The sequence below is a fragment of the Carcharodon carcharias genome, chromosome 10 (assembly GCF_017639515.1).
Source record: "Carcharodon carcharias isolate sCarCar2 chromosome 10, sCarCar2.pri, whole genome shotgun sequence".
NCBI lineage: Eukaryota > Metazoa > Chordata > Chondrichthyes > Lamniformes > Lamnidae > Carcharodon > Carcharodon carcharias.
The window spans coordinates 48,462,857-48,479,642 of record NC_054476.1 but is presented as its reverse complement, the minus strand read 5'-3'; the positions used below and the strand labels follow the sequence as shown (position 1 = coordinate 48,479,642).

General features: G+C 40.1%; 1 protein-coding gene across 3 annotated transcripts; it reads left to right on the top strand.

Annotated features, from left to right (window-relative positions):
• The first annotated feature begins 850 nt into the window (after positions 1 to 850).
• Positions 851 to 15,426, top strand: sinhcafl (SIN3-HDAC complex associated factor, like). Of its 3 annotated transcripts, none has more exons than XM_041198185.1 (6): positions 851 to 971; positions 2,288 to 2,445; positions 3,889 to 3,988; positions 4,899 to 5,022; positions 11,928 to 12,078; positions 13,659 to 15,426. In XM_041198185.1, the coding sequence occupies exons 2-6, from the start codon at positions 2,318 to 2,320 to the stop codon at positions 13,810 to 13,812; spliced, it is 657 nt and encodes a 218-aa protein (XP_041054119.1). In that variant the 5' UTR covers positions 851 to 971; positions 2,288 to 2,317; the 3' UTR covers positions 13,813 to 15,426. The 3 variants fall into 3 exon arrangements, with proteins under 3 accessions (XP_041054119.1, XP_041054117.1, XP_041054118.1); XM_041198183.1 differs by having other exon boundaries at positions 925 to 989; XM_041198184.1 differs by lacking the exon at positions 851 to 971 and adding an exon at positions 1,358 to 1,438.
• The last annotated feature ends 1,360 nt before the right edge of the window (positions 15,427 to 16,786 follow it).

Below are 16,786 nucleotides of genomic sequence, written 5' to 3'. Positions count from 1 at the left end.
GCTTTCAGATTTACAGCAACCTGATCTTTTCCACAAGTCTACCTTTAAACGTGCACGTAGCTTGCGTGCTCTTACGTTGGGTCATGGGCATGGAAAACAATCGTGAACAAATAGATCATGGGGAGACATTTACACTTCACAAGCAGATCCGCTACATCACACCTCATTTTAGCAACATGGTAACAATAATCAATTTTAGGAGCTGCCAAATAAAGAGATTATTACCATTCCCGCCATTTCAGGCAATGACACTTACAGATGATTTTTTTCCCTGGCAGGGCTGGGAGTTGGAGTTTAGACATTTGGCGCGGTTTGTATTTATATCACAGGAATCTCACCTAAAGCAGACTGCAAATCCCAACATGCTACACTGCGGAGATCGGGGCGGGGTCCATGCCCATATATGGTGTTAGGCGCCTTATGATAATAAGTACTTTCATATGTAAATGTTATGATAAATTCCAGCTATATGCTGAATGAGTAGTAAGCATGCTCAGCCCAGCAGAAGGATAACAACGAGGTTACTGAAGTTTTGTTTGTTTGGTGAGTACACTTGCTTTGTATTCAAATCTTTAGAAGTTTTCTTTTGAGGAAACGTAATATTGCACTTAAAATTAGAAACTGCATTTTGGTGCTCTGGCGTTGTGCAATGCCTAAGTTTACACTTTTGTAAATTTCAAATACAGGTAAGTTTATATCTATCTCACGTAGGGGGCAAAAGTAAAGGTGTTTACATTGAGACACAATAGGATCACGTGTGGCTGGTTTGGCTTGATTTTCCTCTCTTCCGGGGCCACATTCGCTGAAGAAGCCTGAAATATTGTCCATTAATGTAATATCATGAGTCTGAGTTCTCTTTCTCACTACATTCCTCTCTGTAATTCTGCTGTGATACTGTCTCAGAGAGCACCTCCCATTTTTGTGGGTCACTGCACTGCAGCGTCTTGGATACAAAGCAATGACAGCGAGAGGTAAATCATAAATTGCATGTATGTATTTTTTTAACTAAGTATTTGGGGGAGTGAATGTGAGAAGTGGATTTACAGAGTAGTCGCAGGCGGTATTTTTTTTTCAAATAAAAAAAAAATTGTTGTGCCGAGTGGTCTCCGCAGTGATGGCGTTGACGACCCACTGAATAAGAGGGGGAGGGGAGCCGAGCGAAGGGAAATGCTGCTATTTCACAGAAAGTCTACAATGTGTCTACAGTGAACGCCACAACTTTCAGTTTCCAGGCTGTTGCGTTGCAGACACTCGGATATCCGCACGCGTTACATTGTGGCGGACATCCACACTGTCCCATCGGCAGAACTAACTTCAGATCTGTCGGCTTCTGTCCGCTCTTTGCTAAGTCGGTTTGCGTTTGCTCAAGTCTAAAGTTTATTGTTTCAAATCCGCCGGTTGCAACGTGCTGGTGCTATTTTATGACCCGAGACCGCAGGTACAGAAAAGATTAAGTGTGTCCCTTTTCCTCCCGGGTATTAATATAATCCGACTGTATAGCCGGCTTTCAAGAAATATCGTTTTTCGGTGATTTTCTGGGAGGGGAAGGGCACGCCACACTCAATGGAGAGCGAGCGCAAACGTGTGTGGCCCTTGTTCCGACTGCATTGAGGCGAGTAACACGATGGCACAAGATCAAGCCTTATCCCAGCCAATGTGCTCGGTACCATTGTTAGATAACGGTGATTGTTATTGTCGGTAAGGGCGCTCAGAATAAAAGGCGATTTTTAGTTCCGGCCTCGCACATTCATCTGGATCAAACAAGATGTCTTTGTGATAGAGTTGTCGGCTGTTTTGTTGTGTCTGGCTGTTGCTATCAGGACACATTGTGCAAAAAATAGGTCAGTTTTCACGGAGCATGTGATGTCGCAGGGTTTGTTTATTGGAACGAACTAAATGTGCCTTTTCTCATTGTGATGATGTTCCCATTTGTAAAATAGAAGTGTCGGGAATTCTTTTGGTCGCTCACAAGCTGGAGTGGCGGGGGGGGGGGGGGGCGGGGCGGGGGGGGGGTCATTGGCTAAAAGCTACTGCCTTTGACTGTTGTTGAATCATATAGTGAACTGTTAGAAAATCTGATTTCGCACACTGACCTGGAATTTAAAATCAGTGCTATACATAAATAATTGCACTAAACGTATCTCTTAGTTGTCTAAAAACCTCTAATTAACATGATTATAATAAAACTTGGGAACACTGAATGTGTATACTGATTGTGGGGGCTATCTTAATGCAGCTACTTTTTATGAAAAGCCGAATCAATAGGTTGACATTTTTTTTTGAATAGAGCGGAGATTTTGACAGGCGGCGAAACACGATGTTCGGTTTTCATAAATCTAAAATCTATCGGAGCTTGGAAGGCTGTTGTATTTGCAAGACCAAATCTTCCAGCTCTCGCTTCACTGACAGCAGACGATATGAGGAATGCTTTAAACTTTGTTTTGGGTAAGAGACGATCGATGTTTCTCTTTTTCCTCCCTCTCCCCCTTCAACAGCGCCCCCCTTCCCAACTCCTCCCCCTCGATCACCCACATTGCATGTAGTCGCCAGTTGCGGAAGTGCTTTTGCTAGTGAGACCTCGAGTCCCACTTCCTTATTGTTGTAGAAATAAAACATCGTAGCCTTTTATAAAAAAAAAGTCTGCATTCTTCTGCCCAATTTCCTCATATTTATGATATGTTAGGATTTCAACACTTAACTGCCCAGGGAGTGAGCCATTCATAATCGGAAACGTGTGAATGGGGGAATTAAGTTATTATTAAGATGGGCAGGACTGAAATCTAACCGAAAAAAATCGCAGCGTAAAAAAAATCTCCAATAATCAAGACACTTCAAATAGATGTGAATAGTCGCCAATAAAAATTCAGTGAAGAAGCGGATAGGGGATTTAACGTTTTTATGACCTGATCCAAATTAACCTTAAAAAAAAAGTCATCAAATGAGCAATGCGAAACCAAGATACAATACCATTCTCAGACGAGTAAATTTTTCATAGGAATTGAGCGGAAACCTGTTTTGTGCCGGGGCCATTGTAATGCTATTGCTGATAGCCAAGTTGTGGGAATGGTTAATAGATAACTGGGAACAGAAATCCACTCCGCATGGGCATTGAGGATGCTTCAGTATAGAGAGACTCAACTGGGTAGGAGGTAGTTTATTAGGAACGTTTACAGTAAGGACGTCCAACCGAACTGAGCAACTTTCAAGCATGACAATGAAATTGGAAGTTCTGTGTGCCACCTAATTGAAACAAGTTCAGAATAGTACAAGAACTATCTAGTGGTTCAACACACCTTTGTAAAACAAGTGAAAATGAAAATTGTCAGAATTCTGGGAGAATCTGCAGTATAATATGTTGAATGACAACATGTCAACCAAATGCTGGTATTGGATGTTTTATCAGGGTTCAGCCAGGTTTTTTATTTCATGTACACCACTCTTGACTCTCAAATATGCTTGGGATTTGATTGTTTTCCTTTGTGCAGGAGGCTATATTGTGGGATAATGTTTAACTGGGTGAAGTCATTAGTGAACATTGAGAGTTGGGATGTGTTCAGAAATATATTTTGACCTGAACTTTCAAAGGGCTGTTAAAGAGTTAGAATAACTGATCAATTTGGGACATTTCAGACAATAAAACCTTAAGTGTAGAATGTGTGTTAGATGCTGCAGAATTGTTCATTGTAATGATGGAACAGGTGTTGGAAGTTCATTATTTTTAAATTGATTGCATTTAATTTCATTCAATTAATCTGTTTAACTTTTAAAAATTAGTACCAAAAACAACTACACCAGATTAAAGTGGTCCCCTTACTTAATATATAATGTGGTTCTTAAATGTCAGCAGCAAGTGTGCAAATTGAAATCTATTTATTTTCTTTCATACAGTTTGATAGAGTCACGTGCAGGTGATATCTGTAATGCATGTGTTCTTTTGGTGAAGAGATGGAAGAAACTTCCCGCGGGATCGAAAAAGAACTGGAGTCATGTAAGTGTGAGCCAATTAAACATGGTAATTGAAGTGCTCCTATCAAACACCTAAAAGAATCTCTGTATTAACAAGTGTCCAAGCACTTGACTTGGAGTATGATATATTCTCCTTGTGCAGGAGTTTGGTATATTCTCCTTGTGCAATTTGCTGTCTTACATAAATGAAGAGGAGTTCATTTCTGTACATCAGGGGTATTCAGTAAGCGTAACTTCTACACCTTTCCCAGTTGTTTTTATGTGGGGCATTAATTGACCATTGAGAGTTGGAAAATGCTTTTTAGGACAATGAGAAGATTTTCTTTTTTGGTCCTACATTTTTTTTTTTAAATCAAATTTAGTTCATTAGTAGAATTTTAATTGTGACGAATACTTCATGCCTATAAATTGCCATGTGCTTTACCCTATATGTGTACTTTAGTGGTTATGACAGTAAGTATCTTGGTCAGGGCATTTGGATTTGAAATGGCCCCTCATTTATGATGGGATTCAATACATTTTGGTGTTTGACTCATCAGGAACTAGATAACTTCAATGAAATAGATTTTCATTTTAATATGGTTGAAGAGAACTGCCTGGGCCGAAAAAGCACCAAGGCACTATAAATTGCAGGAGAGCAGTCTTGCAATAGTACTGCGATGCTGTGTGAGTGCACTAATGTTCATGCTTGTGTCCTGTGACCCTGTGATTTGTGCATGCTGTCCTATCTAATAGTAGGAAAGCTTAATGCATCTACATGTTTTTAGTAAAGTGAATTGTGTAATTAAGCATTTCTGTGATTACCACTAGCATTTAATTGGAAAAATTTACTTCTTTTATTTAACCTATTTGAAGCAGGACCTAATCAATTTATTTAATATTTACAATTGAGACACTTAGAAGGAAACAAGGATTTTTTGTTCCCATCTCAGGTGGTTGACGCACGAGCTGGTCCAGGTCTTAAAACGCTTGTGAAACCTAAGAAAATTAGATCTGGCAGTGATGGCAAAAAGAAAAGCAAATTGAGGAGACTCCAGCAAAAGCTAAAAAGACAGAGTAAGGCTTTTTGCAGCTAATTGGATGCTTGAGTGCTTTGAGTGTCATTTCCCCTTTCTTTCCCCCACTCCAGCCTAATTTGAGTGTTTTGGAAGATAATGTGTGACTTTGAGTTACCAATTAACAATGCTGTATTTGAAATAAGACTGTATGTATGTCCATACCTCTGTCTCTTAAAGGATTTATTCACATGCAGAATTTAGAAAAAAAATAGAAAAAAACATAGAAACTAGGAGTAGGCCATTCGGCCCTTGGAGCCTGCTCCGCCATTCAGTAGGATCATGGCTGATCCTCTATCTCAATGACATATTCCTGCTTTCTCTCCATACCCCTTGATGCCCCTAATATCCAAACAATTATCAATTTCTTCCTTGAATATACTCAGTGACCCAGCCTCCACAGCATTCTGTGGTAGAGAATTTCACAGGTTGACCACCCTCTGACTGAAGAAATTTTTCCTCATCTCAATCCTAAATTCTCTGTGTAAATCTGCTTTAGATGGCTGCTGGAGCATTGTGTTTAAAAAAAACAGTGACACTTACGGAAATAGGAGCAAAGGTAGACCATTCAATCCTTCCAACCTGCTCTGCCAGTCAACAAGATCAAGGCTGATCTTCTATCTCAAAACCATTATCCCTCACCATCCCCATAATCCCATTATATCTTTAATATCTAGAAACCTATAGATTTCTTCTTGAATATACTCAATGATTGAGTCTCCCCAACACTCTAGGGTAGAGAATTCCAAAGACTCATCGCTCTCTTGAATGAAGAAATTCCTCCTCATCTCAGTCATAAATGGCTTGCCTCTTATTCTGAGACTGTGTCCCCTGGTTCTAGACTCCCCCAACCAGAGGTAACACCCTTCCTATCTACTCTGCAAGGCCCTGCAAGAATTTTGTATCCATCAATGAGATCGCCTCTCATTCTTCGAAACTCGAGAGAATACAGGTCCAGTCTCCTCAGTCTCTCCTCATAGGGAAATCCTGCCATCCCAGGCATTAGTTTGATGAACCTTTGTTGCCCTCCCTCAATGGCAGCTATATCCTTCCTTAAATAAAGAGAACAAAACAGTACACAGTACTCTAGGTGCAATCTCACCAAGGGTTTCTATGATTTCAGCAAAACATCTTTACTCCTGTACTTAAATCCTCTTCCAATTAGGGCCAACATATGATTTGCCTTTCTAATTGCTTGCTGCACCTGCATGTTAGCTTTCAGTGACCTATGAACAAGGACACCCAAGTCCTTTTGGACATCAGCACTTCCGAATCTCTCACTATTTAAGAAATAATCTACTTCTGTTTCTCTTTCCAAAATGGATAATTACACATTTTCCCACATTACCTTCCACCTGCCATGTTCTTACCCATTCACTTAGCTTATCTAAACCCCCTTGAAATTGCGTTGCATCCAGTTCACAACTCACATTCCTACCTAATTTTGTGTCATCAGCAAACTTAGAAATAATGAATCATCTGGTCAGTGTGCGAGGGCGGGCCCCACTTGCCGACGCGTAAAATGACGCGTGGTGACAGCGGGCGTGTGTCCCGACGTCACTGCACGTCACTTCGATCTTCAGTTCAGTGGGTGTGCACCGGAGTCAGCTGCGTGCCCGCCGAACTGGCAGAAGGCCTGTTAAGGGCATTTAAATACCAATTGCACTCATTAACAGGGCTGCCATCCAACCTTAAGGTTGGTGGGTAGGCAAAGAGCCCATGCGGCTTTCGCATTTTTCATGAAACCTCATCTGTGGGCGGGATGAGGTTCCATGAAGGTTTTATAACTTTAACAAAATTTTTAAATAAAATTCATAGACATGTCCCAGCTCATGTGACATTCTCACATGAGGGGACGTGTCCAAATAATTTTTAAAAATCTCTTTTTCAGTTTTTCACAATGAAATTAAACTCCCCGAGGCAGCTCTGTGCCTCACGGAGATTTCTGCCCTCTTTCGTACGCATGCATGAAAGAGCACAGGCCCTGACTCTCCCTTCTCCCCCCTGCCTGCACAGGGAGCGCTGAGCGCTTCCAGGCCCGCCCACATAAAATGGCAGTGTGCAGCCGATCGTGGGCAACAACCAACTGCGTGCATGCCCGCCCGTGCCGACTCCCACCCAGCCCGCGCGATGGGGAGAAAAATCTCCTCAATATATTTGGTCCCCACATCCAATACCCCACTAGTCACTGGCTGCCAACCTGAGAATGACCTGTTTACTCCTACTCTGTTAATGGACTCTGTCCATTAACCAATTCTTAATCCATGCTAGTAACAATGTCAATATATCCCAATCCCATGTGCTCTAGTTTTGCTGACTAACCTCCTGTGTAGGACCTTTGTTTTCTCTCTCCCTCCTTTCTTAAATAGTGGGGTAACATTTGTTACCTTCCAATCTGCAGGAACCTTTCAAGAATCTGTAGAGCTTTGGAAGATGACCACTAATGCATCAAGGTCCAGGGAATTTATCAAATTTCAATCACATTAAATTCTCCAGTACTACTATTTTACTGATTCTAATTTCTTTCAGTTCCTCATTCTCACTAGTCCCTTGGCTCTCTGGTATTCCTGGGAGGTTTTTTTTTGTATCTTCCTCCATGAAGACAGACACAAAGTAATTGTTTAGTTTCTCTGCCAATTCCTTATTCCCCATTGTAAATTCTCCTGCCTCTGCCTGTAGTGGATCCACATTTGTCTTTGCTAATCTTGTCCTTTTTACATACCTAGAAGCTTTTACAGTCTTAATATGTTTCTCACTAGTTTACTTTCATGTTCAATTTTCTCTTTCTTTATCAGTTTCTTGGTCCTCCTTTTCTGTATCCTCAATTTCTCCCAATCCACAGGCTTCCTACTTTCTTTGGCAACTTTGTAAGCCTTTTCCTTTGATCTAAAACTACCTTTAACTTCTCTTATTAGCCAAGGTTGAATCACCTTTCCTTCTGGGTTTTTGTGCCTCAAAGGAATGTAAATTTGCTATAAACCATGTATTAATTCTTTAAATGCTAGCCAGTGCCTGACTCCTGTTGTACTTTTTACTGTGGTTTCACAATCTCCCACAACCAGTTTGTCTCTTATGCCTTCGTTGTTTCCTTTGTTTAGATTTAACACCCTAGGTTCGGATTGTACTACATCACTTTCAAACTTAATGCAAAATTCTTTCATATTATGGTCACTCTTCCCTAGAGGTCCCTTTACAATGAGATTATTAATTTACCCTTTCTCATTGACAGTACTAGATCTAAAATAGCTCGTCCTCTAGTTGGTTCCTCAACATACTAGAAAACCATTTTGTATGCATTGCGGCCACAATAGATCAGCCTTAGTGCTGCGTTAGTGCTAATTAGGTTTATCCAGCCTATATGTAGATTGACGTCCGTCATGAGTACTGTATACCATTGTTACGTCCACCTCTAATACCCTGATTTATACTGTGCTTACATTACCACTACTGTTTGGTGGCCTTTATAAACAACAACTGGCAATGTTTGCTGCCCCTTACAGTTCTTTTCTTTAAACTGATTCTACATGTTAATCTTCCAATCTAAGATCCTCTCACTAATGTATTAATCTCATCCTTTATTAACAGCTCTATCTGCCTTATTTTCCCTTTTGCCTATCCTTCCTAAATGTTGAACACCCTTGAACATTCAGTTCCCAGCCCTGGTCACCCTGCAGCCTTGTCTCCATAATGGCAAGTAGCTCATTCCTATTTACTCCAATTCTGTCAGCTTATTATTTTCGCAATCTCTCGCCTTATCTGCTGGCATACTATTACGTTTGTACGCTCTGTCCCTTCCTGCCACCCTCAGGCTATCATTTCCCTTATTGCTACCTTGCTCTCTTGCATTGCCTTCTCTAAATATTTTATCACATCTTCCTTGACTTGATCCCTCTCCCTCACTATATAATTTAAAGCCCACTCCAGGGGCAGGATGTTTTGCAGAGTGGGCGCGCACGTGCCCGACCCACTCGAGCGTAAAGTGATGCGCAACGATGTTGGGTGAGCGTCCCGATGTCATCACACACTTGCGTGATATTTTGGTCAGCGGGCAGCGTGCCCGCCAACCGTTTAAAGGCCTATTAATGCCATTAAAAATGTAATTGAAATACATTTTTCGCTGTCCGTTGAACCTTATGGTTGGCGGGCAGGCGAAAAGGCCAAGCAGCCTTTGCATTTTTTAGGAAACCTCATCCACGGATGGGATGATGTTTCCAACAGCTATTAAAAAATAACAATAAAAACTTTAATTTTTCATTAATAACATGTCCCTGCTCATGTGTCAGTCACATAAGTGGACATGTATTTTTAACACCCTTAAAAATCTTTATTTTTATTTATATATCTTCAGCTCTCCGAGGCAGCTCTGTGCCTCAGGGGGCTTTTCCAGTGTGCGTATGCATGAATCTGCACTCTCGCCCTTCTCCCCCCTCACCCTGGCACGTGTGTTTCATGCTAGGTGGACATTAATTGGCCTGCCAGCGTAAAATTGCGGTCTGGCCCTGATCGCAGGCTGTGGTCAGCTTCCTGCCCGCCCCCGCCAAGCCCACCCGACGAGGGAAAATTGGGAATGGTAGAGGCAGAGTCATTGAATATTTTTAAGGCAGAGGTAGATAGATTCTTGACTAACTACGGAATCAGAGGTTATCAGGTGTAGACAGGATAGTGGCATTGTGGTCACAATAGATCAGCCAAAATGGTGGAGCAGACTTGAGGGGCTGCATGGCCTACCCCTGTTCCTAATTCATATGTTCACATGTTCTAAACCACCCTAGTTATACGACTCACCAGAACACCACTTCCAGCATGGTTCAGGTGAAGACCATTCCAACAGTACAGCTCCCACTTACCCCAGCACTGGTCGCAGTGCCCCATGAATCAAAACCCATTTCTCCCACACCAATCTTTGAACCACACATTTAACTCTCTAATCTTATTTACCTTACTCTAATTTGCTTGCGGGTCAGGTAATAATCCAAAGATTATTACCTTTGAGCTTCTGCTTTTTAATTTAGCCCTTAGTTGCTTATACTTTATAAGTAGAACCTCTTTCCTAGCCCTTCCTATGTCATTGGTACTTAATATGGATCACGACAACTGGGTCATCAAACCCCTTCCCCCCTGCCCCGCTACCCACTGCAAGTTCCTTTCCAGCCCAGAGCAGATGTCATGAACCCTGGCACCGGGTTAGCAACACAGCTTTCGGGACTCTCATTCTCGGCTGCAAAGAACTGTCTATCCCTCTGAATAAACTGTCCACTACTACCACTACATTCCTATTAACTCGCCTTGCTTGAATGGCTTCCTGTACCACGGTGCCATGGTCAGTTTGCTCATCCACCCTGCGGCCCCTACTTTCATCCATACAGGCTGCTTGAACCTTGAACCTGTCTGACAATTGCAAGGGCTAACGCTCCTTCACTTCTACCTTCTCAATCCCCATACCTGCCTCACTCACAGTCACACCCTCCTGTCCCTAATCATGAACCAAATCAGACGACCCTATCCTAAGGGGTATGACCAGCTCCTGGACCAAAAGTGTCCAAGTCACTCTCCCTCCCTGATGTGTTGCAGTGTTTGCAGCTCGGCCCCCAGCTCAATGACTCTTGCGCTGAAGTTCCACCAGCCACAGACGCTACAGATATGTTTGCCTTGGATCGCACTGGTGTCCAAGAGCTCCCACATTCTGCAACTGCCAGACATCACTTGTCCTACCATCTTTATAGCGTTTAATTAATTATTTTACTGATTAAATTTTACATTATGGGCAGAATTTTGCCCTTGGATGGCGTGCGGATAGCCGACACCCGCCACCGAAATAGGGCCCGCCGCCATTTTGAATGGGCGGGCCAATTAAAGCATCATCCCGTGTTATTTTCTCCTCAGCAAGCAAGCCCCACCCCCCAAATTGCCAAGGGGAAAATCCTGGCCTGTGTCTCCAGTCCTGCCAGTGTTTATTTTCTTATTATTTCAATAACTGTTCTACTTACCCTGATTGAAATTCCCTAGTTAAGATAAATAGGAAATACTCACCAGCCAACCTAATAAGCTTCACTACTATTAGTAAGCCTTACTACTACTAACAAAGCCTCACAATTACTAAAATTACCTGAGGTTTGAAAGATAAGTAAGAAAAATACTCACCAACCAATCAACTACCTGTTTCCCTGTGACATCACAGTTTGAATTTTCTCACCACAGTCGTCCTGTTCTGGGGCCACGGATTGGACTGGACTGGATAGCTCTGGGTCCTCCATTTCCTCCTTTCTTTTAGGTGCTACTGTCTGTCTCCGGGTTCCCCCCTCTCCTGCAATTCTTCTGTGTCAAGACTGTCATATAGCGTGATGTGCAGTGAATTGTAAACCTCCTATAGCATCTACTTTATAATTGGCCATTTTAAAAAATAATTTTTTTGGAGGGTTGTTACAGTTTAAAATTTAATGGGGATATACACTGAGTCCTCAGTTTGCTTGAAGATTGTCTGTGATCACCTGTGGAAATTATGTCTGTTTTGATCTCTGGCTATTTCTGTAACCTGGACATTGAGAGACTTGAGGAATAACTGAGATTCCACTACACTTTCTTTTCCATCCCTTAACCAACTTTATATTAAAAATGAGATTTTAATTTTTTTTTGTACCTTCCTTCCTTCAAGGAAATCTTGTTTCCGAATGTAGATTGTGATAATGCATAAAATATGTTTGCACCCAGATATGTTGACAAAGTAAACAATGACTGAAATGTGCATCTTCGACTGCACAGTTTTCACTTAAGCCCTCCTGGATATCTTGCAATATTTAATTTATCCTTTGGTGGTTTTTTTTTTGTTTTTTGCTGGTACTTTTTATGTGACCTACATTTGTAAACTCTGGTAGCATCAAATGTATTTCTTTGTCCTTTGTTGTACAGATTCAGATGCACACAGCACAACATCTAGTATTTCTCCTTCCCAGTCACCCAGCTACAGCAACCAATCGGATGAAGGTTCAGATATGGAAACACAGAAAAGTCTTTCCTTACAACCAGTCTTCTCATTCCTTGATCTGACTTATTGGAAGAGGTGAGCTTTTTGATTTGGTCATCTTGGCATGCAATTTATTTAAAAATATATGACTTGTCATACCTTTCCAATAACGATGACAAATTTGTTTTTGAAGAAACCTCTTTGTTTAATTAAAAGTTTTCATCTGCTACACATCTATAGTGTACTGCATGGAATGATTAGTCAAAATAATAACTTGTGCTTCAGGTCTTTTAGATTAAAATTTTCGGTGCCCTCTATGGTGTTAGGAATATTCTGTGTGAAAATTTGCCTTGAGTAATATGATGACAATTGTCCTCTTTTTGCAATCAGCTAAAGAGAGCTGTCTGCCAGGTGGAGTAGGGGGGAGCAGCAGAGGGAAAATGCCAAATCAAAATATAGTTTTTCTCCCCTGCAATGTTGTTAATGCTAACATTTTATTTAGCCCTTCAGACCTCCAGAAATATACTTAAATATATATTGATAATCAACAATTTTTTCTGGTAACATACTAATCAATATTTGGATACAAGGATATTGGCCTCTAGCAGAATTTACAGCTTACCCAGGATTTTCAAAATGACCTGCAGGAACAGAAATTGGTTATTAAAACCCTTGATCCTGTAATACCATTCTGTTGAGTCTTGGCTGATCTGCACCTCAACCTCAGATCCCTTGATACACTCTTAAACTAACAAAAATGCTTGAGTTAAAAAGAAAATGAATTCAAATCTAGCTTTGGAATTCAAACAATTGCTGCATGGGCTTGGGTTAATCTTTTTTGAGTGCTTAAATGGTACGTTGTCAGAATTCAGTGTTTTATAATTGTATTTTATCTAAGAGATGCCACACAAAATAACCTGATTTAGTTTGGGGTAGTTGAAGTATGCTTGCAGCACTGCAGTGGTTTCAAGCCATTGACGCAATGAAAAGCGAAGTCTATCTTCTCGCTAGCCGAAGCTTGTGTGTCTGTGTATAAAAACAGGCATTTATTTTCTGTTTCTCTTTTGCACCCACCCCCATGAACACATTTCCATTATAGTGTAAGTAAATCAAGCAGTGTATACAAGTCCTTCTGAAACTAGTACGTATGTACATGGTAAATGACCTACAGAAAAACTTAGCAGTGAGCAAGTGATGTTTCAAGAGAGCGCATTTCAGTTTTGCAATCGATGTCAGTAAGTACAATGTGCCATGGTCTGATCAGCAAACTGTCAAGCACATGGTTCCAAGGATATTAACACAATTATAAAGTGATACACCTGCGATGCTTTAACTGAATTTCTAAATGAAACTGTTGTGGCATAGAAACATAAAATCATGTTGAGTTACTTATTACTTGGTAGCTTGGCAAAAATATATATAAATTAAGTGGCATGATTAACAACCAAGCAAAAACAATGCTATTACTTTTTACTTTTAAAACCATCCATCTCTGAGAAGTAAAAATGGATTTATTTCAACATGCAGTTACTTGAGATTGGTGACTGCTGAACATTACAGTGCAAGTCTGCAGCTGGTTAGTCAAATGGACAAGTTAGGCAAGTTGGAATTCAAACATAAAAGTTTATCCTGTTCAAGCTGTAAATGTTTCATTTTTATTTTCTTCCATAATACAGGCAAAAGGTTTGCTGTGGCATTATCTACAAGGGCCGTTTTGGTGAGGTGCTGATTGATCCTCGTCTTTTTAAGCCTTGTTGTAGCGCAAAAAAGGATTCTGAATCTGCAACACGGGCAGAAACACCACTTCAGGCTATTAAAAGAGATTGGTAAAGTGCACACTAACAGCTGGAATTTAAAGTTTGTCTCAGGTCCTTTCACCTGTATTTACATTCTTTTGTCTCCAGTGGCAGACATCTATTTTTAAAAAAGTATTTGATATCATTTTGTCAAAAAGCCAAATCACTGAAAGGATAAATATTTCTTGGTCTACAACTACTTGAAACAGTGAACTCAGTTTTATACATTTTCACTGTTTGTGCATTTTTTAAAAAGTAGGCTTGATGATTCAGTTATTCATTTGAGACCTCCGGGCATTGAATACTTTGTTGGAATGAATTCTATTGCTGTAATTTTTTTTATATAATGGATGAGTTTAATGTTTAATGGGTTTTTTAAAATTGTAGATATACCTTGCAAGACAAAATCTTCTATCTTGTAATTAGATGTCCTATTACCAAATGGAGTATACTGTAGTTCATCATTAGTTTCTAATATTCATTTTTCCACCCCTCCCCTACGAGTTTGGCCGAATCTACATAATATCCCAAGTTCTCTACAACCAGGGTTGTGGAATTGTTCTGGGATGTGCAATAGCAACTGTTTTTGTTTAGTTCAATATAAGTAGCATCTGTCATGCGATGGAGTCTTCTTTATTGTCTGTTAATTCACTGGGAATTTGGGATACATTCATCCAGTGCATTTTTGATTCCATAATCAAATTAAATTGCTTTTTAGAATTAAGTCATTGTGAAATAAGTGACTTTTTTTACTCTCGTGCTGTCAGATTGTCCTTTGCTTGAACAATTAAATTGCATTTAGCACAATTATGGGGAGGAGGGAGACTTTTATAACATAAAACTCCATACTGTTGGGCCATTTTCTGTCTTGAGTGGAGTTGCTAGTGAACTTAAAAGGGGGGAATTTCATTCAATATAGGTCATTGTTTTTTCTTGGAGCAAGAGAAGAACTGAAGTAAATTTTCATGTGGACATGATTATTTTTGCTACCTGCCAACTTCACTGAATTTGGTTCAGAGGAAGTAATTTGTTTTAGTTAACCAAAATAGTGTTTAGTTTCCTAGCTAACTTTAGAAGTTATTTTCCCTTGACAATTTTTTTTTTGTCTCCCTACAATTTATTATTCCCCCTGTCCATTAACAGATTATGTATTCTTCTGCTTTGAAATGTTTTCTTATACTTCTCAATTTGAATATTTCAAGTTTTAGGTTACTTTCAACTGTGAATTTGCATAATGTTCACCATTTACATATGTTGGAAAACAAATTTTGAACTTAAGTTGGGGACTCTGCTTTGTTTTCCATAACTATCCCCTGTCATTTAGCTCTTGTTGCCTAACTATAAGGTTATGTTCCTCTCTCATGTAGCTGTGTCTGTCTCTCAACCCCATGTTTGTAAATGGTAAATCGTCAAGCTTCTGCTGAACAAAGTTGGCATCAGTAAAGGGTGGAATGGGGCTTTGTTTGGCACTGGGTGGGTTTCAAGACTCTGGCAGCAGTATTTGGGTGAGACAGAAGTACCATGTCAATGTGGGACTGCTGGCAACACTGAAGTGTTAAGATCAACATGCTTGGATTCTTAGCATAGGAACTGGACCAGGCTACTTAGCTACGTGAGCCTGTTCTACCATTCAATGAAATGGCTAATTTATGACCTAATTCCATTTGCCTGCCTTTGTCCCATATTTCTTAATATCCTTGGTTAATACATTTATTAATCTCAGATTTTAAATTAAAAATTGATATCAATTTCTGTTTGCAGAAGAGAGTTCAAAACATCTACCATCTCTTGAGTGTAGAAGTGTTTCCTAATTTCACTCCTGAAAGGCCTGGCTCTAACTTTTAGACTAGGCCCCCAGTCCTATACTCTCCAAGCAGTGAAAATAATTTTTCTCTTTCCTTCTTCTGTCTTCTCTCTCCCCTATCTGTTCCCCTTAAATACTTCAATCAAATCATCCCCTTCAACTCTTTAAATTTCAGGGAATGCAACCCTAGTTGTGTGTAATCTTTCCTTATAATTTTCCCTTGAAGTCCAGTTATCAATCTGGTAAATGTACACTGTACTCACTCCAAGGCCAATATCTTCTTCCTAATTTCTGGTGCCCGGAAATTCTCACAGCATTGCAGGTGTTGTCATACCAGGCTTTGTGTAGCTGTGGTATCACTTCTACTCCTTTGTATCCTCATCTTCAAGATATAAAGACCAGCATTCAATTTGCCTTTTGAATGTATTATCTTCTGTATTTGTCCATTACATCTTAATAATCTTTGTATTTGGACCACCAGGTCACTTTGGATGGTCATTGTTTTTAGCTTTTCACCACTTAGAAGATATACTCTTCTGTCCTTTTAAGTCCAAAGTGGATGACATCACATTTATTTACATAGAAATCCAATTGCCACGGCTTTGCCCATTTGCTTAATCTATTAATATCATTGTAATCTTTTGCTTCTATATACACTCCTTACAATGCTGCCTCTCTTTATCACTGGCAAACTTGGATATGTGACTTTTTATCCCATCATGTAAGTCATTAAAAATACAGTGTACTGTTGATGCATCACACAGATACTTGTGAGACACCACTAGTCACGTCCTTCCAATTAGAGCACTAGCCATTATCCCCACCGTCTCCTTCCGCTCAGCCAATTTCCTCGTTATCTCAATAATTTACCTACAATTCCATGAGTTTTAACTGTTTCTTTGTCATACATTTTATTTAATGCCTTCTGGAATAACCCCCAAACGCAATCCGTGTCCGTTGTTTAGTCACCTTTTCAAGAAATCCAATTAGGTCCTCAGGCATGACCTACTCTTTACAAATCCATGCTGGCTGTCTCTTATCAAATACAATTGTCCAAAATATTCAAATAAATAAAATCAGGCATGCCCACACCCTAATTTAAAAAACCGTTACAGCCCTAATTGTGATCAGAGAATGATTGATTAAGTGCATGTTTGAATACATTGAGTGTTTAACTTCCTCTAAAAATGTGCACCATTTTACT